General features: G+C 34.2%; 1 protein-coding gene across 5 annotated transcripts in view; it reads left to right on the forward strand.

Moving 5' to 3' along the window:
• The first annotated feature begins 7,512 nt into the window (after positions 1 to 7,512).
• LOC109048187 (ralBP1-associated Eps domain-containing protein 2-like) overlaps positions 7,513 to 24,118 on the forward strand; it is a 33,578-nt gene continuing 16,972 nt past the window's right edge. For 2 of the 5 annotated variants that reach the window (XM_042713672.1, XM_042713674.1), the window contains exons 1-4: positions 7,513 to 7,803; positions 19,622 to 19,745; positions 22,835 to 23,010; positions 23,095 to 23,203. In XM_042713672.1, the coding sequence (XP_042569606.1) occupies positions 7,624 to 7,803; positions 19,622 to 19,745; positions 22,835 to 23,010; positions 23,095 to 23,203 (589 nt within the window). In that variant the 5' untranslated portion in view covers positions 7,513 to 7,623. The remainder of the gene's footprint in view (positions 7,804 to 19,621; positions 19,746 to 22,834; positions 23,011 to 23,094; positions 23,204 to 24,118) is intronic. The other 3 variants (XM_019065875.2, XM_042713673.1, XM_042713675.1) reach the window with 2 other exon arrangements.

The following is a 24,118-nucleotide window of genomic DNA, read 5'->3' on the forward strand; positions in this document are numbered from 1 at the left end:
CACTACTCACTGCTGTGTGTGTGCACTTGCACAATATTCTTTTGAAGTTTCTATCCATCAAAGAATCCTAAAAAAAGTGCATCACGGTTTTTACAAAAATATGAATCAGCACAACTGTTTTTAACATTGAAAAAATATAAGTAATGTTTCTTGAGCAGCAAATCAGCATATTAGAATGATTTTATGAAGGATCATGTGACACTGAGGCCTGGAGTAATGATGCTGAAAATTCAGCTCTGCATCACAGGAATAAATTACATTTTATAAATCGTTTACAATAGAAAACTATTTGAATTTTAATAATATTTAACTTTTTTTAAACACCTGTGTGTGTGTGTGTGTGTGTGTGTGTGTGTGTGTGTGTGTGTGTGTGTATGTGTGTGTGTGTGACTATATTAAATATCTAAATATGAGAAAAAAGCTAATATTGTAACTTGCTGTAAGAACACTGAAAAAAAAAATGCCTAATCAGTATTTTGTCATGCTTTCCAGTAAACATAAACATCCTTATGAAAAAATAAATGTATTTGAGAAGCAAAATAGCATCAGATGTTAAGTTTTCAGAGAATATATCCTAAATTATGTGTTTCTTAGCCCCTGGCAATTTTCTATGCATAAACTTCACTAAATTCTGTTAAATTTATGCTTAAAACAAGAAACAACACTTAAGAAAAATAAACCTTGACTGGTTTACAAGAATTGTGAGGACATTTTGTCCAGACAGCGATGACAAAACCTGACCCACGCATGAACAAACAGATTTGACTCTGAAAGCCATCAGCTCTTACTCAACAGCTGTGGTCAAATCATTCTGCTCACGTTTTTCAATCTCAATCAATGTGGTCATCACAAAAACAGCCTTGGACTGAACAGATTGGCTGTTGATTATCTTTTGTTAAGTGTGGCACCTGCTTGTATGTGGAAAGTGTTGGTCTACTCACTTATAGGTGTCTTGATTAGTTTTTGTTTCCTCATTGCAACGCCAGAGTAGATTTGAAGAGAAACATCTTGCTCTCATTCCACTCATACTGAGATACCGAGAGAAAAAGAGCTTAATTAACTTGCACAATATGGCTGAATAAAATTATGAATATGGACGTCAAACCAAATAAAAAGAAGTAAACCGAAAACTAATGGTATCATCTCCGAGGGCTGTTTTAATGCTGAGTCTGACTTTAAATCCATCTTTACTTTCTACAGAGAGAGAAAGAGAGTTAATTTATTCACAGAAATCATTGCTTGCTGTTGTTGTGAAGATCCGTTTCTTCCTGTTTTTTTGTGGGCTGATAACACTTTTGCTGAGTGTGTCCTTTACCATCCTCGTAAAAGATTCTTATTAGTGAACTGATGTCACTTTATTTCTCAGTGATTTCTCAAGATACTGAACAGAATGAGAGAAGAATGCCAAACAAGAAACTGAGTCTGTCTCTTTGGTCGGACAACAAAGCGGCAGAATCCAGTTCAGGATGTTTAGACGCTTCAGTGATGATTTTGTCCTTATTTAAACTCTATAGAAGTTTCAATTCACTGTAATTTCACACTCCCTCTGAACATTTTCACGTTCTTCTTTCCTTTAAATGTAATCTGACTATTGTGAATTTACTTCCCTTTTCCCTGGCCGACAAATATCTCTGAAAAAAAAAAAGAAAAGCTGCAAGACAGTGAAGCCTATTTCAGGAAAAAGAGACTTTTGCATTTAATATGAAGGGTTAAACTAAAATAAAAATAATAAAAAAAAACTTTACTTGAAACATAAGTACTAAAACAAATTAAAATTAAATAAAAATGAAAAACATACAGCAAAATTACTAAAACTAACTAAAATTCAAGTGAAAACAGAAAATAATCTAAAATCTGAAATAATCAGAAAAGAATTATGCGAATTATAATTTGTGCTCGTAATTGTCATAATTTTTTTTCATATTTTCTTATTTATTGATTGATTTTAAGATGAAATATGACCTAGAATCTGGCCTGAACATCAAATATTTTGTTAATTGTTTTAATTTTTTTTATTGTTGTGAAAAAGCAAGAACATTATTATCTGCAAATGCTCAATTCTAGCTGATTGAACATATTTTCTAGCATATTCATCCATCTTCGACACTACTAGATGGCTCAAAGACCAGAGTATTTTTCCACTGTGAAAACCAGAGAGATTAAAAAATTAATCCAGCTAGTCTAAACTCAGAACAAATGCCCAACAGACACCACTTCGCACAAGATCTCGAGAAATCTTGAGATGTTTTACCTTTTTACCCCTGTGCTACCAGGGGCTGCAGAAATATCAGAAGAACTCCAGTCAGCATCTTTCTCTATCTGGATGAGCAACTTTATCTCATATGCTGCTGAATTCAGCGGTCAGAGATTATATAAACCGGTCAGAGCATAACATACAAAGGGCTGGACAGAGCCATTTAATGGTTAAGCGATGATTAGACCTGCCTCCAAAGAAAGAGAGAGAGCCAGAACAAACACCATATATTCACATAGAGTCGAGAAATTGTCAGCGGAGAAAATAAATGTAAATTTAAAAGGAGAGCTGCGTGCGTGGCTGCCTTTGATTGTTTCTGCTGTGAAATAATAAAGTGAAATGGTGTGGGAGTCGGTAAACAGCTCTCCAGTTTGTGCTCAGGTCTATGAATATAAATGTGTCCCAGATAGCAACATATTGTCGGTCCAGATGCGGCCCACATCTGGCACATGTGGAATAATGATCTGGCCCACATGTAGTGTGGAATGATGGCACTTGGGCGGACTGCTCCTGTTTACCAGATCTGGGCCAAAAGCAGGCCATAGCAATGCCACATCTCAGCCAAGAGCAAAGAAATAAACCACACTGGACCTTATCTGAGCCACAAAATCTTCATATATTATAGAGTCCCCTCAGCTTTTCTAAGCTTGTTAACATGCAAAATCATTGAAGGAAAGAAAAAGAAAAAGAGAGACAAACAGAAACACAACAACAACAACCGACTGCAGCCACAGCCTTAGATGAATTCAGCTTAAGCTAAAATACATTAAATCTCTGAAGATCTCAGCAGAGGAGGATTAAACAAGAATTATCAGGGGTTTTAAATTGAATGTTTGGTTCATTTGAAGTCACCATAATGGTGATCAGTGTTTCCATTAGATGGGTTCTTATTATTAATCATTTGTTTGTCTTTGGCTGCTATGACATATTTGCAGTATATGATAGTTTTGCTGTTGATGGTTTCACAATTATTGTGTAATAGCATAATTCACCAAAGTCATTTGAATCCCGAAGCTGTGTAGTTTAATGCTTTCACATTACAAACCAACTTGAGTTGCAACATCAGTTTGACGATATATAGAAAAGTGAACAGCACTGACACACACAGACATCAGCAATCAGCATATGAATCACACAAAGTTACTAAAAGACACACACACACACACACATACACACACACACACACACGTACACACACACAAAACTGCAAAAAATACAAAATAAATACATGAACCAAAGTTAGAATTAAAGAAAAATAATATGACAATTTAACTGTATAATTTATTCATGCTGTGATGCATGCTGGGAGTTTTGTACAATGGTACCCAGCATACATTGCAACATTACACATTTATTGTCACCATTGAGGTTCAGGTGTTGATTTATAATGACTTTGTGTGTTAGTGGAGTTTAACTTTTTGTGCTCTTTTTTTTTTATCTTTAACTGGTTCTGCAATACTGTTGATCTTATGCTGATCTTATGCTGTTTTATACAACAAATGTATTATTGGCACAACACAAGCGTTAGAATCAAATTACATTAGTAAATCAGGTATTTCATTATGATGATGAACCATCAATAGCTGACTATCATCGCCTGAACTTATTTTGTCTTCATTTGCTACTGCAAATGTGTTTGATAAACACACCATCACAACAGTCAGTGAAGACAAACTAATTGTAATAAGAGTTATGAGCCCAATTAATGGAAACACTAATGACAATTTTGGTGTCTTCAAATGAACCAACCATTACATTTAAACACCTGTTAATTCTCAATAAGAAATTCTGTAGACCTCTAACAAAATAAAGTCAGTCTGGTCAGTAATAAGTGAAGCTAGTAATGCTGTTTGTGGAGTTGTTTAATCCTCCTCTGCTGAGATCTTCAGAGATTTAATCTTTTATTTTCAGTTGATTTCATCTAAGGCTGTGGCTGAAGTCAGTTGTTGATGTTGTGCTTCTTTTCGTCTTTTTTTTCTGTTCTCTTCTTTCCTTCAGTAATTCTGCTTGTTAATGGGCTTATTAAGGCTAAAATGACTGTATATTTAATATACAATATTTTGTGGCTCAGATAAGGTCCAGTTGTTGGTTTATTTCTTTGCTCTTGGCTGACATGTGCCATTGCTATGGCCTGCTTTTGGCCCAGATCTAGTAAACAGGAGCGGTCCGCCCAAGTGCCATCATTCCACGCTACATGTGGCCAGATAATTATTCCACATGCGCCAGATGTGGGCCGGATCTTGCCCGACAATATGTTGATATCTGGGGTATGATTTCTCTTCATCATAACAACAGATGTGGCTGTGCTGACCTGCTCTGTTTTTATTTTTTGCTTCTGTAATAATACCTGTCGTCTCGTCTCAAAATGTAAACACATCTAACACCGGTCGTTACACTACAGCTGTACGATGTGTGATATCAATATGAACCTGAACGTCATTTTGACTTATGGCTTTCTTCTGTTGTTTAAAGTTGTGTTTTTTATTTTTAATGATGTGTTTCTGAATATGTTGTTGGTAACATTACTTCAAAGTGTTGGCATACTCATGTAGGTGGGTCAGACATGGGTTGTTTCTGAAAAGTACAAGGGAAATCAGTTCTCAGATGAAGGCTGTGCTTTCTGTGAACTTCTGATGATTGAAGCAAACCGCTTCTTCTGCATCTTCCCTTTGCTTGGGATAAAAGCTTTACCTGCAAGACCAGAAAGGGGCAAACAAAGAAGTTTGATGGTTAACCACCTTCTGACACTGCAAGATGAGGATACGTTCAATGTGGTTGTTATCTAATACCTGGTGTCATTCGTGGCTTATCGATTAGAGAGTTGTACTTGTACCTCAAAGGTAGCAGGTTCTAGTCTCCGGTCCGACAGGAATTGTCGGTGGGTGGAATGAATAACCAGAGCTCTCTTCCACCCTCAACACCATGACTGAGGTGAGACCCTTGAGCAAGGCACCGGACCCCCAACTGCTCCCCTGGCACCACAGCAAAACATAAAAATATAAAATGGCTGCCCACTGCTCCGGGGTGTGTGTTCATGGGTGTGTGTTTTTGTACACTACTCACTGCTGTGTGTGTGCACTTGCACAATATTCTTTTGAAGTTTCTATCCATCAAAGAATCCTAAAAAAAGTGCATCACGGTTTTTACAAAAATATGAATCAGCACAACTGTTTTTAACATTGAAAATATAAGTAATGTTTCTTGAGCAGCAAATCAGCATATTAGAATGATTTTATGAAGGATCATGTGACACTGAGGCCTGGAGTAATGATGCTGAAAATTCAGCTCTGCATCACAGGAATAAATTACATTTTATAAATCGTTAACAATAGAAAACTATTTGAATTTTAATAATATTTAACTTTTCTTTAAACACTGTGTGTGTGTGTGTGTGTGTGTGTGTGTGTGTGTGTGTGTGTGTTTGTGTGTGTGTGTGTGATGTGTGTGTGTTTTTTAAATATGAGAAAAAAGCTAATATTGTAACTTGCTGTAAGAACACTGAAAAAAAAAATGCCTAATCAGTATTTTGTCATGCTTTCCAGTAAACATAAACATCCTTATGAAAAAATAAATGTATTTGAGAAGCAAAATAGCATCAGATGTTAAGTTTTTCAGAGAATATATCCTAAATTATGTGTTTCTTAGCCCCTGGCAATTTTCTATGCATAAACTTCACTAAATTCTGTTAAATTTATGCTTAAAACAAGAAACAACACTTAAGAAAAATAAACCTAATTCTGGATTTATTCTCTGAGTATGTTTCACAATTTTGCTACTCACAGAAATGTGTCTTGTTTTCATTAGGTTTAATAAGATCTTTTGCAGTTAATATTTGCAAAAAACATTTCCAAATGCGATGTGTATAGGATTTTATTGCTGTTTCAAGTACTTTTTCCACATCAGTAAATTCCACACAGGATGTAAAGTCATATTTGATGCTCCCTTTAGAAGAATGACGCTGTTAGATAAGTGTCTGTCACATATAAATGTCATAAAATGTCACGCTTTGCTACCTGAGTGAACTGTTGTTCACATGAGACACCCAAGAACTACAGTACCTTCATCAACTCCTCATTTACTGTTTAGTGGGAGAGATCAATCTTCCTGAAGGTTTTTTCACTGTAACGTGAACTACACAGGATGCATTAACTCATGCAACGTGCAACATGACCTGAGGTAGAGAGAAATATATGAGTTACTATAAATAAAAATGTGGCTGACTGGCCGGTTATTGCAGATTCAGTTCTCGTGGTGTGATCTGTGATGTGTCACAGTAATCATAGGTCATGAATCAGCTCTTGTGGAGCTCAAACCTGCAACCTTTCTCTTACCAGAGAATATTTTTAACCACTAAGCCACATCACCACCCCCCAGGTTCTTTTGCCCAACACAAGATGGCAGTAAAGATCTAATGCATTCTCTTTCAAACTTTCAGCAAAGGGAAATCATTAATAGACTTCATAGCTAGTATTCTACATATCTGTGATCTGTTCATTATTGACTGTGTCAGTAATTCACATCAAATGTATAAAAATGAATACAGTTTACCATTTGAAATTGCACACTCTCTTTCAAGTTCTAAACATAAATAAAACATAAGTAAATAAACAAGTCTCCCTATTCATGCAGTTTTAAAATGCCATTATTTTTTCAAATGCAATTGTAAATATAAACAGTAAATCTAAATTTAACATTTTAAATGCAAATCCCAAGTCTTTCAATTTTGAACATAAAATGTATATATAAATATTTATAATAAATGTAAAATTTGAAATACAAACCTTGGCGTTTTTAAATCTTCAACATAAAATATAAATATATTTAATATAATCATCAATAAATGTAATTATTTAAATACAAATGCAAACGTAACATCTTTAAATGTTAATATTGCATATACATTTAAAGTCTAAATAAATCTTAATCTTTAAAACTAATGTAAATATTACATTACTATCATTTGAAGTATATCTTAAAACAGCTTTAAAGCAAGTGTAATGCAATTTTTAGATCTAAATCGTTGACACGCTATGTAAATGTAATCATTTAGGCTACATTTAAAGTCTAAATATATATATCTTGAATCTATTCATTTACATCTTTATTAGAAAAATAAAATATCAATGTAAATATTTAATCAAAATGCAAATATTTAGTCTGATGAGTGCAGTGATAGTTTGTGTGGGCTTGTGGCGCCTCTCCGCGGTTAGATGTAGTACTGAGCGAGAATCTTCATCTGAGTTCATTGTGTGTGTGTGTGTGTGTGTGTACTAGAGCACCGCAGAGCGGACGCTCCTCCCTCCGCCACAGGCAGGGCCACTGAGAGGCCGTACATCTGGTCGCCCGGCGTCTGCGGCTCACGCTCAGGGATGGATCAGGGATCCGCCGCGGGCACCGGAGGGACCTTAATTTCCCTGAGCGACAGCGAGCAGAGATGTTACTCCGGGCTGTACGCGCTCTGTCAGCCCGACAGTAGCGGCAAACTGGCGGCGGGGAAAGTGGCGGAGCTGTTCCGGGCGTCGCAGCTGCCGGCCGAGACGCTGCACCAGGTGAGTTTACGCGGATTTCACCGCCGCCCCTCAACGAGCGTGTCGGGGACGCCCTGGGGGGCTGCGCGCGCTCGAGTATCAGATATCTGCTGTGTCTGGATGTACAGTATGTGACCGTGTGTTCAGGAAAGAGTAAAGTTGAGGGACCTGCGAGCGTATATGGTGCAGTGATGGTATCAGATGGTAATACTATAGTACTCTGATATGTAAAAACATTGACCTATGAATGAGGGCCATGTTTATACACCATTGCACTGACATAGATATTCATCAAGATATTCGCAGTACAGCCATGGTACCATGTCCAAAAACACATGACAGTACCATGGTACTTTTTGGCACTTGAAAGTGTACTATGTAGTTTATACAGTAACTGTACTCTATACTGTAGTATACTAGATTCAGTGTATGCTACATACATATATGTAATAATGTAATCTCCTTTATGGGATTAATTCACTAATAAATCACACACACACACACACACACAAAGTGCTGGGTATTACTTACAAATCGTCTGTTACTGATTCCAAATGTCATGACAAAAATCGTAATCCAAAAAGTAATCCATTACATTACATGTTTTAGGTAATATAACTGTAATCAGATTTGATAACCTAACTCGTTTCTCACATTGATTTAAATAAGATTATCTTGTGCCATATTGATATAAAAATACAAGGAGAAAGAAAATGTATTCCATTCGCTGTTATTAACAGCATGAAGTGTTAAATATAAATATTTACCATAGTAGTGAATGATTGCCATATTTGTATACCTTGTTATTGCCATGGTACCATGCCAAAATATGTGTAGTGTTTACTAGATGCTGTTGTCAGTATACACTGATTTGGTGATATATTATTTGCTTATAGATGCTTATATTCTGACTTGTTATTGTTTGAGAAACACTATGATTTATCTTGCTATTGGATAGTAAAATACTCTTAGGGTCGTGTGCTTATTATGAAGATATTTCGCTGACTTAATAAACACTTAAAAGAAACAGTGTTTAAAAACACTTCCGTATGTTACTGATTTGTTTTGAGGAACATTTGAAGCATCAGTAGTGAGGATTTTTTTATTTTTTTATTTTTTTTACAATTGTAAACACTAGGACACGTCATGTGTCATCTGACATATCATGAGTCAAGTGAAAGGTGTTTACCGTGTTCAGTTGGTCAGGCTTTGTAGATGGTGTTCAAATACTCCACAGTTGTGTATGTTGTCAGTGAGCGTGAATAGCTGTGTGAGCGTGTGAAATCGGATGACAGGAAGGGTGCTGCCTCATTCACACAGATAACACTGGGCTGGACTGGCTCACAGGACTGGTTGTTATAGGCAGGATCTAAAATAATACCTCATTTCACTTCAGTAATCCTTGAAAAGGTTTGCATGTTGCTCTGGTTTACAGAATATGGCTAATAAAGCAGCAAGAAGTTTACATTGACCATATTAGTTTTATTTTGGTCTATCAGTATTGGTCTATTGTCTAGGCTAGCCTGCACATTTATATGTGCAACAGGGTTTTTTCTTCTTTTCTGTATTATTGATATAGCTTTTGATATAGAAAACACCAGTCCCTGTTATTCAATATTTTTTATTTTTTATTTTTTGCTACTGTAGCTTTAAGATTTGTGTGTATATAGCTACTTTGCATGTGCTTTGCCTTGTGCATTGCTCATTTCGTATTTCGCTTTGGGTGTTTAGGATCAGTAGTAGCCAATCTGTCCTACTGATTACCTCACTGTGACTGACTGGGTCAAGTTTCTGAACACCCAGCTGGTGTTGTTGATGTGTTAAATTGGACAGTCATGTGTTAATATATGATATATTAATTTGATGTCAGAAGTTTTTGCAGCTTAGTTTCAATAAATAGTCTTTTCAGGCTGGGGAAGCTTTGAAACTATTTTCATAGTCAGTACTCTTTATTAAAAAATTTGAATGAATGAATAAAATAATAAATACAATTTCTCAATGAAATACTCTACCATTCTTTTTTTTTTTTTTAAAGGAATTAATACGTTTATTCAGCATGGATGCATAATTTGATCAAAATTGACAGTAAAGACGTTTATAATGTGACACAATTTCACATAAATGCTGTTCATTTGAGCTTTCTATTCATCAAAGAATCCAGAAAAAAATGTAACACGGTTAACACAAAAATATTCAGTAGCACAACTGTTTTCAACATTGATAGTAATCAAAAATGTTTCTTGTTAATCAAATAATCATGTTAGAATGATTTCTTAATTTTATTGTTACTCTGAAGACTGGAGTAATGATGCTGAAAATTCAGCTTTGCATCATTTGAATAAATTACATTGTAAAATAGATAACAGTAATTTTAAATTGTAAAAATGTTTCATAATATTACTGTTTTTATTGGATTTTTTCGTTAAAAATGCGGTCTTGGTGAGCAGAAGAGACTTCTTTCAAAAACATTTTCAAATCTTATAGACACCAAACTTTTGAACTCATATGATCTCATAATGGATAGAAGATGATTTCTAAGATCATTGCTTTCTGGCTCATATTTCATGGTGTTTCAGGCACAAGTAATCTCATGTAAACAAAAACAAACACAGGCGATTAGATGAAGTGTGTCTCAGCAGGCTTTGGCATGGAGCGCTGCTGCAGTGTGCTCTGAGAATCATCTCATTGTGTTCCTGCACAGACAGGAAGTCCAGCATGTCCTTCTGCTCTGTTTCCTGTCTGTTTGCCCTGGCTCGGCGACCCATACTGACTTAACCCCTAAAAGACAGCAGAACACACACCCACACACACAAACGTATTTGGGAAGGCCACATTAGCAGGAAGCATCACACATAGCCATGTGACCTATGTTTTTGTATGAGTATACTATACTCATAAAGAAACATAGGTCACATGCTCAATTTAATTTTCCTCCTTTTGTTTTGTAAAAAATACTTTTTTTACATCTCAATGCACAATAAAAACAATATAAACTAGATGGTATGGGGGAAGTAGTTTGTATTATGGCTTGACATTCATATGCTATACATGTTGAATAGATTATGGTGGATTGTTTGGGTTTAGTATTTTTTATTATTGTAAATTGGGTTGTAAATGTTTGTTTTTGATAGATTATATTATGGCAGTGTTGTTTTAATATTGTTTATATATACTATAATAGTTTTTGTTAAAATTTTAAATTAGATTTTATTTTTTATTTATTTGTTTTTTTCACTTTAATAGTTTAAGTAGTTTTGTTTTGTGTCTTTTTGTCATTTTTATATTTTAAATATGTCTATATAATTTATTTTTAGTTTAGTTTATTCAGTTTTAGTTACTTTAGGGCTGCACGATTATGACAAAAATCATAATTGTCGATTATTTCCTTGAAATTGTAATTGCGATTATTAATTTTGATTATCAAAATTTACATTGAATGATGTTTATACCATTGTTTGATGCAACTGCATGCCGTATTTTTCTATTAAATAAACAGCTGAAGCTGAAAACACTCTTACTGAAAAACTTTTAGTGCTTCTATAGTATTAAGCCTCAAATGTCAACTATACATCGGATTGGTTCTTCTTTAAATTATAAAAAAGTAAAAATATGAATGGTATTATAATGTTATACTAAAACTAAAATTAAAATAATGTGAAAAACCCTTAGGGTTATTATAGTAGCTAAAACTGAAACTAAAATTAAAACCATAAAAAAAAAAAAAACATTTTTGTTACTTGAAATAAAATCAACTAAAATTTAATTGAAAACAGCAAATAAACACTTATTCAAAATAATAATAAAAACTATAATAGTATCTCAATGATACTAAAATAACACTGCTTCAAGTTAAATTAAGCAAAAATGTGACATAAAATAAGTTTATGTTTATTATATTTTATTTTATTTCACTAAACTCTTTCCCTGTCAGGGAAAGAGACAATGCTTTCCCGCCATTGACAGAATTTTCCGGCTTTCTCTGTATTTTCACTGTTATATGGTTCTAGTCGCTATTACGCATCTTCTGAAAGAAAAATAAATCTCTGGATTAAAACACAGTGAAGAAGAAGCAGTCACATATGTAATCAGATACATATGTAAAATAATCTTTTTATGGTCTTAATTTGAGTTTTAGTTAACAATAAAAACCCAGGCTCATGGTCAACAAAAGATCATTATACAGGCTCTCCGCGTCTCGATCATCTCCAGTGTCTCCTCAGACCCTCATTTAAAGTCAGTCAAGTTAATGGTGAGGTAATTGAAACGATACACAGCTGAGAGAGAGAGAGAGAGACATGTGTGTTCAGAGAGGAATAGACGAGTCATTGTGTGACCACGGGAGGTCTGTCAGCATGCTCTGGACTGCTCTCATCCGCTCAGATCCTGCTGTGAGCGAGTGCTGAGCTCTGAGTGATCTTCAGCTGTATAAAGATGACAGTCCCTGGCTCATTGTCAAAGGAAGTAGTTGATGTGTTGCTTTTCATGAATGACAATCAAAGTTCTTCAGTGTTTTGATTACGTGGAGTGACACAGTTTTCCCTCAACCACAGCTAGATATTTGTTTTCTGAAGAATGCAAAACTTGCAACATGATGCAGGGCTGTTTTTGTGTGGGGGTTGCTTTTTTGTTACTAGGGCATTGCTATGTGGTTGCTAAAATTTTCTGAATGTTTTTTAGTGTATTGCTGTGTTGTTGCTAGGGTGTTCTTGATGGGTTTCCAGGGGATTTTATATTAAATTTCAGTTATTAAAAAGCATGTGTAATTAATTGAAATAATGAAACTTACAGATAAATTTACAAATTACAAAGTTACAAATTACATTTTAAGGGCTCTGGAAATTAGTTTAATACAAAAAAAAAAAATCAAATTGTTTTATTTTTACTAAATAAAGTGCTTTCCTTTTTTTTCTGGGAAAATAATAATTATTCCTTAATAAATAAAGGTTTAATAATAATAATAATTATTATTATTATTAATATTATTACATTGAGACATACATTCTAATTTCTACTGTAAAATGTATTTCTGTCACCATTTCTTCAAGTTAAACCGAACATTTATTTTGAGCAGCTCTGGAGATGAAGTTCATGTTCATGTCCTCACAGATTATTAATCAACAAAACATGCATACCTCCACTGATATACAATGGTAATATTTGGTCTATTGAAAATATAAAAATAAAGTATGCCTGAATGCTACTTTAAGTGTCTGCTGTTCTTTAATACTTCAGTCTCCATTACCATCATGAACTGCATTTGCTGCACCATACACAGTTTCCACCCAGGAGGTATAATATATATAAAAAAAATTACTTAAACAGAACAAGATGAGGTTTTAACCTGACAGAGCTAGGTAGTGTTATTGATATAAACGAAACTGCATTCAGCATGAAAACCCATCAGTCTGTCTTCCTCCCCACACCTCAAGTGTCCACTCTATCAGCTTGTCGTGAGAGTTAGGGCACCCTGTAAATGAACAGACACAATTTGTGATATTAAAGGGGTCATATGAAAGTCATATTTTACCATAGAAGTCATTATAATCAGTAATTATGTCCCCACTGGATGCAACAAATGCCTCGTTTGTAATGGGTTTTATTGGTTTTGTTTACTGGATAGCTGGCCAATCAGAGCACACCTCGCTTTTCAGAATGATGAGCTTTGTAAAAATCGATGCCTTTCAGAAGGCGGGGCATAGAGGAGAAACAGTAATGTACATTATGTGGAAAATAATGTTTTTTGAAACTTAAACCACATAAACACATTGCATTACACCAAATACACAAAATAATATTCTTTTTAGCAACGTCATATGACCCCTTTAAAACAAAGATCTAAAACATTTAACCACAATCTTATATTATGCAGTGAAGAATACTTAAAAATAACAACAGTAATGTTATATCATGCAAATCTATTCATAGATTTATATTTACATTTACATTTTACATTTAGTCATTTAGCAGATGCTTTTATCCAAAGTGACTTACAAATGAGGAAATTAGAAACCATCAAAACCAACAAAAGAGCAATAATATGGAAGTGCTATGACAAGTCTTGCCTTAATATGAAAATTAGTCCAATCACTCCTTCTATACGGTCCTCAGACACTATTTGATTTAAGTGTACTGACCTACTTTTGATACATTCATTCAAAATGTGGCAAATTCCATGACATTCCACTTTAAACAGTAAATTCCATTTTCATAACTGTATTATGGGGTTCTCTCCATGTTTTTGTGAAATTCATAGGGCCCTAGTTAACATGTGCTGAGTGTTTTTTAGCATGTTGCTATGTAGTTGCTTGAGAATGTCTAGGTGGTTGCCAAGGCATTGCTATGGGTTTATTATATTTTATTAAATGATTGTAGCATGTTGCTATGTGGTTGTTAAGGTGGCTGGAGTGGTCGCCAAGGCATTGCTATGTGGTTGCTAAAGTTTGTTGAATAGTTTTTAGCTAGTTGCTAGGTGCTTTGTGTGGTTAAACTTGTTGCTAGGGCATTTCAGGATTGTTGCTAAGGTATTCCGGTCATTCTAAATGTCAAACTGTGTTCACACTGACAGCCCTTCATGTAAATGACTGACAGTACAGGCGAAGTGCAGATTTAGTGTCTTGCTAACAGCAGAATAAGTCTGTTGTGGGATTTGCAACACTTTTAAGTCTGTCTCTTGGAGGAGAGTGTTGGCATGTTAACTGCTTGACAAAGAGACTGTATTTTTTTTCTAATACTGTAGTAATAAGGGCTATAGAATGCATTTGTTTCTCACCAGGAAACATTTTATGGCAGTGGGTGTCATTGTAGTAATGTTGTTTAATGGCTTGTAAACAGTTGCGATGTGTTTTCTTCCTGAGATGTACATTTCAGCATGGCATCTGGAATCCACATAACGCAAACGCACACAAAGTTTCTTCCTCAAATGCAGCCATCCATCTCCGGACCGGACCAACCTGTTCAACAACTACTGCACATGCAGCAACCGAAGTCACTGTCATCAGATCAAGTGGTGCTTCCCACAATCCCCTGACATTTGTTTATCTTTGAATGTTCCATGGTATCAAACCGTTCAAGTAAATTTCTTGTGAGCTTCTGTATTTGTAAGTTAAATATAATTTTTGAATAGCAGTTGTAATTGAATTGCAATTATTATTATTATTAATAATAATAAACTTAGTCTTTAAATTATATTATAATTCATTATTTTATGATATAATAAATTATTACTTGAAATTAAATGTGCAATTATATTTGCTACTTAAATTCGAATTCAACTGTGTAATCTTTAAGTTATATTATAATTCATTATTTTATGATATAATAAATTATTACTTGAAATTAAATGTGCAATTCTATTTGCCACTTAAATTCGAATTCAATTCAAATTCAGGGATTGATTTGGGATTTAAAAGTGATTTTCAGCTTGGTTCTGAATGGTTCACACCATGGCTACTGTTGCAGGAATTACACACTGGAGCTTTATTTAACAGGCTAACATAATAAACACCTTTTTGCTGCAGAAATAATAATTTTACGGGGTGTGTCATGTGGCGTGATCTCTGTTGCCAGGGGCTTAAAAACTGTTTTGGCATCTGCACGTTTGTGTTGTGATGCTGTGAAATCCCTTCTCAGCCCCAGATGGAGGAAACAGACGGTACATGAGCTGAGTTTGATCCGGTTGAACAGGAATGCATTTAATGCTGCTTCCTGTCCACACAGATTTATTTAATCAATGGTTGGTTTATAGATGAGGTCTGTTCAGTCTGGTTATACTAAATTTATTTAGTTAGATATGCGTAGAATTGCTTTCATAGACTAGATGATTGAAATAGCAGCTGATTTTTTTTTTTGACAATTTTATAATAAATTACAATGACATAATACAAATATGTTATAAAAGTAATGATTTATAATGTTTTTTTAAATTTAATAATAATAATTATTATTATTATTATTATTATTATTATTATTATTATTATGTAGTGCTTCTACAGAAGCTCAAGGTTAATTTTCAATTGAATTATGATCAGCTGATTATAAATCAGCATCATTGTGCATTTACATAGACATGCTTTAAGTTTTCATTTTTTTTATCTTATAATTTTTATTATTGTGTATTTTTTATTATTTAGTAATTTGTTTATTTTCTAGTTTATTAAAAAAAGTAATCTTTCAATGGATCAAAGACAAAACACTTCAGCATCATTATGGATATCATTATAGATATAATTTTCTTTTAATATCTATAGAAATATTTATTCTTAGGTACATTTTTCTTGTCTAAAAGATGTTTTTAGTGGATTTTTATGGAATCCCATTTCCTTCACAGAATAAAACAGTACAACTGTAATTGCAACTTTTTATCTTAAAATTCTGACTTTTTTTTTCTCGCAATTCTTGCAATTTTCTTTCCAGAAAGAAATTGAAAGTTATAAACTCACTTTCTTTCTTGCATTTTCTTTCCAGAAAGAAATTGAAAGTTATAAACTCACTTTATTTTTTTAATTTATGAGTTTATAAATTTGTAATGAGTATGAATTTTGACATTTGTAATTGTATCTTTTTTTTTTATTTGTATATTACTCTGTATAAATATCACTCTTGCCTTTTGGATATGATCACCTCCTGTCAGAAGGCGAGATGTGCCGGACAAATGTTTTATAAAAGCAGGATCACTCTTTTGTCTCCATGAGAGGAACTGCAATCGACTGGCCTCCAGTATCCCAGCATCCCATAAGCTGTCATGAGGAGGGTTCGGTGGGGAGGTTTCTAACCGATTTTATTATCCTCCCCCAACGTGTACATGTATGGAGTAAGATTATCTGTGCTCTGTGTGGATCAGGAGAATGCAGGTCAGGCTTAAGTAATGCTGAAGGTCAGATGATTACACCGAGTTTAAGCCGCCACACACACTCACACACACTCTCATACACTCTCTCGAACTCAAGACAAGTTGCTGGGTCACCCTTAGAGCATGTGAGGCTCTTGTCAAAAGCTTTTTATTTCTATCAGTCACAGTAACAGCTGACTTCAGCGGCTGGAAGCACAGAGCTGCTCTTCATCAGAGCACTTAAACAAAGTATTGAATCGGTTGTTCTACACACATGATAAAACTTAACATCCAGTTCCTGCTTTCTCCAACAAAATGAAGATTCCTTAGAGTATATTCCAAAACTAATTCATGTAGTCCTTTAGCTCAGTATGAAAGCGAGGACATAAAAATATCCCAGAATCCCTTGCAGCTTGTCCACATACAATAAACAAAGGGATAAGGTTTGCACATTACAAAGTATTATATTGTTCATAAATGTATAGGGGTCCTATAATAATATCAGTATAGTAATATTTAATCTAAGTTTGCTGTGCCTATCCATATAGAATGATCTCATTTACTAATTATTTATTTAGAAAATAATTCTATATTATTTCGAAATTTAAATCTAAACATTTAAATCTATAAATTTTTTCTATATATTTTTATTAAATGTTATACATTTATTTATATATATATATATATATATACAGTATTTTTTCAGAAAATAATATAAAATGATTAAATAAATCTATTATTTGAACAATTATTTGTATACATTGAATTGTTCTTTTTAATTACACAGCATGGCATTCTGGAGACCTTGTTGGTGAACTTATATAATTACTAGATGTGAAATGATGTCAATGTATTATTTCATCATTTCTGTGGAAATGGAGGTCAAGGTGTTCAAAATGTCCCAGCTTCCTTTAGAAATTAGTAAAAAAAAAATTTTGGAGACAAATGTCGATCTGAAACCAGATCTACTGGACCTCTGCAATTGATTCGATGAGAGTTTTGCAGCAGGCTTTTTGTTTGAGTCATATTTGGCTGAAGTTCACCTTCAGCGCTGCGTTGAGTAATGAACCATCAGCACTGCAGGGATCGGAGGAGAATGCGATCAATGGTGGAACAGGAACGCTGAGTCAGTGTTTGAGAAGTTCTTCAGATAATGTTTGGAAAGGCAGAGGGAACACCGTAGGTGAGATTAGAGTTTCAGGAACAAGCATGACTTTACTTGCATTTCATTCTTCTATTCTATTAGCTGTATGTGCTCAGTAGTGCTGCTTCTGAAGAGTCTTGAAGTGAAACTTTTATTTGAAGAGAAGTTCAGTTATTCAGAAACCAGTTTGGCTTGAACAGCACAACAGGCTGTTTTTCTCTTTCGTTATATTTAACTGCACACCGCACAATGTGCTGCTATTTAAAGCTCACAGATCTTTTCCTGTGTGTGAGAAGGCGTTTACAATGCTTCGCAGAGCTCAACTCTATTGATTATGTCTATACGGAAGGATGGATTTCAGTTGCGTGGAGTGATGCAACAATGACTCGATTGCTACTGTGTGCTTTTCCCAGGAGGAATTTGTAGTTTTAGTCTCATAGAACTTTAGGAAAGTGATACAGCGATGATTTAGACTTGGGTTCAGAGTTTGTATTTTAGTATTGAAACTCACAGATCAAATTCATGCTGTTTACTTTTTTTAATGCATGTTTGTGGTGTTATTGAATTTTATTCCAATTTGTCTGTAATCATAAATCAAAATGTACAAACTTCCTCCACCTTTGAAATGCCTTTCCTTTTCTGCTGACATCATCAAGCCCTTTTATTTTGCAACTTTTCAACATCCAAACAATTTTGAATGCATAAAATCAAGTCCCGCCCTACATTTAGCATTTTAGTATCTTGTTTCGTTCATAAACACTGTACTGCTTAAAAGTTTCTGGTCTGTAAGATTTTTGATATTTTGAAAGAAGTCTCTTATGCTCAACAAAGCTGCATTTATTTGATTAAAAAAAAATAAAAAAAAATACAGTAATATTGTGAAATATCATTACAATTTAAAGTAGCTGTTTTCTGTTGTAATATATTTCAAAATGTAATTTATTTCTGTGATCAAAGCTGAATTTTCAGCATCATTACTCCAGTCTTCAGTGTCACATGATGCTTCAGAAATCATTCTAATATGCTGATTTACTACTCAAGAAACAGTTGTGCTTCTTGTTATATTTATGGAAACTGGGATACATGGATTTCAGGATTCTTTGATGGATAGAAAGTTCAAAAGAACAGCATTTATTCAACAAAAAAAAACTGTTGGTATAATGTTATGAATTAATTTACTGTCACTGTTTTTTAATTGGTTCAGAATTACTTTTAATTGGTAGTTTATGTCATATTATGGAAAAATAAATGGTATTTTATATCGTTTTGAAGTGTTTCGATTTTTCATTTAGGTTCTCAGTGATGTCTTTTCAGGATGGATGACATCTTAAACCAGCTTAAGGCAGTTTCACTGGTCTGAGCCTGTTGTGGTTGGTCTGTTAAATGCTTTTAGAGCAGTATTGGGCACTTTTCAGGAGGCCAAACCGGAAGGCCGTCTTTAGCTAGCTAAGACCAGCATGTGTTTTCAGCAGGGGTAGATCATTTTAACATCTGCATTTGTCTAAAGTGAGTTCCATTGTTAATCTGAAGGTCTGTGTTTGTAGTTAAACACTTCCTGCAGGACATGTGTTTTCTTATCTGCGCTCGAGGCTGTCATTACAATACGAGTTTTCAATTACAGAAGCACAGATGAAAGTGAATTTCATTCTTTCCATTGTAGAGCCAATAATGAGGATTTAGCTATTATCTTTTCTTTTTCCCACGTTAGCATTTTCAGCTACTAAGCAATGATTTCCACTTTACATTAATGAATGCTTTTGAAATATTGCAGCTTAATTGACTTAACTATACATTCTGTGACTTTAAAGTCTCCATGTGGCCATTCATTAATAAATCTCTCTCTCTCTCTCTTTCTCTCTCCATAACAGGTAACAGAAGTGTGTGGTGCTAAGCGGCTTGGCTATTTCGGCTGTGGACAGTTTTACGGGGCTCTGAAGCTGATGGCCGCGGCGCAGGCAGGTTTGCCGGTACGTCTGGAGAGCATCGCAGGTGGTAAGTCCTCAGCCTTTTGTGAACAGAGGGAGAACCAAACGGGATCAGGGATTTGGCCTAGCGTGCTTGGATTTATGCTAACGAGGGATAATGCACAGAGGCTGTGCTGCGTGAAGAGAGCACCACATGCTGCGCTAAAACTCGCTGAGACTGAGCCTGTGTGAACTAAACCGCAGGACCGTTTCCTCAAACGCTTCTGACTGCCTCCTTTTATGGTCTTGCCCTTTAAATCTGTATTTATACATTAGAAGTTCAGTTTTTGTTGTGTGGCGTGACAGCAGTGTTTTTACTGACAAATTATGAATTCATCCTGATAAGCAATACATCATTTGAAAGCTTTATTACTCAAGATTATTCACCATTATTAATTTTTTATTAACTCATTTTTATTTCATTTTACTTTAGAATCCACCATAAAAAAATTCAATTTATTACAGTATTAGTAGGTCTTTCAAAAATAATCAGCACTACACTAACTAAAAATTATGATTAAAAAAATAGAACTACAATTTTAGAATTAAATAAAATAGAGATCAGGTCTTTTTTAAAGACCCATACAGAGGCATTTGCAATATCCATAACCAATTAATATTTATTATTTTTGCAAAAACAGAGATACAATAAAAACAAAATATACATTAATGTTATTATTATTATTATTATTAATGTTAATATTGTTGTTGTTAATTTAATTATTGTGTTAATTCATTATGTCTTGCTATTTATAAAAGTAATTATTTATAAATTGCATATGCATATTATTATTTATTAGTTATTATTATTAGTTATTAATTCTGCTAAAAAAGGCAGTTAAAATAAAAACATAATATGCATTATGAGTATTTTATGTTGGTGATGATTGTTGTTATTATTTATTTAATTTTTAATACAGTTTTTAATTAAATCTATAATATTTAATATATTTATAAATGCATAACCGATTATTCATTATTTCTGCTAAATTATTAATATTAGTATTATTAGTATTATTAATATTATCGTTATTGTATTTTTTTAATTAAATTATGTATTTAGTTATTGTTAGGGTAAAAAATTCTAATTAATATTTTTATTATTCGTAAAATAACTATTTATATAATGACTAATTGTTTTTCAACCTAAATTATCACAAGTTTATTTGAATGTTTCATTTAAAATGCTACACAAGTAATTATGCATACTATTTGTTAAATAAGCAAATAATTGTTATCTGTGAGCACCCTTGTTTCCTGATGAACACCTTAATAACTCCACAGCCATTAGCAGTGAGTTTTGCTTGTGCAAGCACCACTAGTTTCAACTTTCAATAATATTATTTTTGTTCAGAAAAGAGTTCAAATATTAACTCAGCAGAGCTAAAACATTTCCTAAAGTTATTTACTTAAACACAGCGATGTTGAGCACTAGGCTGATTCAGAGCTCAGCACAGCTCCAGGCCACCCTGGCGGGCTGAAATGTGGCGATCGGCGCCTGGATTAGTCTTTAATCCTGGTACAGACTGTTACTCAGGAACCCGCGGGCCTGCGAGACCCTTCACAGCGGAGAGAGGAGCTCAGATGTAAGCACGTCGGCTTCTGTTTAACCCATAAATGACTTTACCTGGCCCTTTTACTGTGGAAACACGAGGAGAAAGACTGAGTTTGTAAACAGGAAAGACAAAGGTTCCTTTGAGAGATGATTGGCTGGGTTATGTTTACTTTTTAAAGAAGATCATCAAGATCAGCACATTTTTTGTGCAAAGTTAAGCTCTTGCTAAAAAAGCTAATCAGGGTGTTGGGCTTCTGTCTGCTGTTTTAATCAGACCCTCCAGTTTTTTTGCAGTCCAGTGATCACAAAACAATGCAAGTTTTAATTTTTAAAGGCTTTCTTTTTTTTTTTTTGCAATCATGCATAATTCGCCCTTTAACCCACAAATTAGTCTGATATTTATATGTATATAAAATACATAAATGAGGAAAATCACATGCAGAAAGTGAATAATGTCAAAAAGAATTACCAGGACTGACTGACATATTTTTTGTTTTTCATTATGAAAACTGTAATATAGAGTTTTATCATACAGAATATAATAAGATTTCTACTTATTTCTACTAACGATTCACTCAACTCACAATGCAATACGATTCACGATACTGATTAATAAATGAAATTATAAATGAAAAGTTGTCCTTCTGTTATTTCTCAGACAAAATGCTGCACAATCCTTTGTAAAATTGAAATATGTCAAATCTAAATTTAAATTTGAAAACAACAACCCCCCCCCCCCCCCAAAAAAAAAAAAACACAAATAAAAGCAATCTCTTCATATAAACAAACTAAAGCTTTGCCTGTGCTCTTTCCATTTAAAAGTAGAGGCAACCACTGCATTTATATCACTATCCACACAAAGGTGCTGCATACAGGGTGAGTAGTTTTTTATTTAAATTAGATTATGAGATATTAGAGCATTTCCTTGGTTAACGTTGCAAACAAAGTGGCACTGCCATGCTTTACAAAAGAGGCAAGATAAAAAGAAATTATCATCAAAACTTTTCTTAAGTCAGTTCTCCTCACAGATACAGTCATATAAACCCCACCCTTCGTTTAACATCTCAACAGACTTGAATCGTCACATACTTTCATTGATTTTCAACCGGCTCGGGGAGCATCATTTCATCCTTAACATCTAGTGTAATGTTATATAACTATTATACATCTTGTGTCATATGTAATATCTTTTACTGTTGTAAATTTAGTGTTTTTGATAATATACATGTGATAACGTAAATATAAAAATCATTAACTTAAAAAAACCAGTCACTTTGATTGTAAGGAATCACAAAAAAGAAGTACAATCCTGGTGGGACTTTTTAATCTGCTGAAATCAATTAATAATTATTTATTTTAAAAATCTTGTTTAAAAGTTGTCATAATTTGATAAGATGTAAAATTAAACAAGCTAAATAAATTCAAAATAAATGCAAGAAAATACAAATTATTTATAATAAATTATATACTGTTTAATCCACTATACAATTCACTGTACACAGAAAATAGTAGTATGAGTAGTATGCTGTTATGAACATACTGTCATGTACCCTTCTCTACAGAACTTCCTCTTCCTGTGTTTGTCGGGATAACGAACGAGCTTGAGATGCGTTACCCCAATCAACCGTTGACCAATGAGAGCCAGTCTCACATCCTGGGCTCGGTGACAGGCTCCGCCCCTCGTCCCCCTGCAGACAGACCTGTACTCAGACACCCTGACACCAGCATGGACAAGCAGGTCGGTTTATCAGAGATGACATGCAGCAGTAGCTTGATACTTTTCCTCTAATTAATGAATGTGTTTCACACTTGTATCTGACAGGAGGTGTGGTCTCCACCACAGTCACCTGGCATCTCCCCGCCCCGTTCACCATCAGCCTATCGCAGCTATCCATATGGCGCACAGAGAAACGGAACAGACACACTATTGGGTGAGAGTCTCTGTCAGTCATATATATATACAGTGGGTACGGAAAGTATTCAGACCCCCTTAAATTTTTCACTCTTTGTTATATTGCAGCCATTTGCTAAAATCATTTAAGTTCATTTTTTTTCCTCATTAATGTACACACAGCACCCCATATTGACAGAAAAACACAGAATTGTTGACATTTTTGCAGATTTATTAAAAAAGAAAAACTGAAATCCTTCTGAATACATCAGAAGAAAAAAAAACAGGATTTAATGTTAAGAGCCTTAAATGCTATAATTTATTGACTCAATCATATACTGTACTGTACCTATAGAGAGTTATAGTGTTTTTTTAGGTCATTTTGCTTTGTGGGGAATAAATATATGGACTTACAGATGATCATTTGCATCAGTAAATACTCAAATCATGTAAACACAGGATGAAAGCTCTTCTTAAATGATGCATCAAGGACCAAGATCCTGATCATTTTCTTTTTCCAGCAATTCCTATGGGAATGTGAAAGTAGATATTTCCACATTCCCACACGCAGTGATGCTGTTATTAGATAACACAAGCACATGTCACACAGCCACTGTGTTTCTCACATTTAGCGTAGACGTCGCTCGGTACCCTTATGCTGTCAGACAGCTGTGTGTGTGTGTGAGTGTTCAGCCTTGAGCTGCAGTTGGCTAATTGCTGCTCTCCTGTGGCGTATCGATATCATGTTCGTCTAATCACACACCTGTTGACTCACAAGACCTTCAGCTCATCCACAGGCAGCACAACACACTCAACAGATAGACAGTTCTGATGAAACACACACACACACACACACACACTCGTGCTTTCCTGAGAAAATGCCTTAAGCCAGGATATTTAACGACATGTTTAATGTAATAATGTACACTAGTGTGCTTCATTTATTGCTGGTTGT

Source organism: Cyprinus carpio, chromosome A23, assembly GCF_018340385.1.
Source record: "Cyprinus carpio isolate SPL01 chromosome A23, ASM1834038v1, whole genome shotgun sequence".
Taxonomy (NCBI): Eukaryota; Metazoa; Chordata; class Actinopteri; order Cypriniformes; family Cyprinidae; genus Cyprinus; species Cyprinus carpio.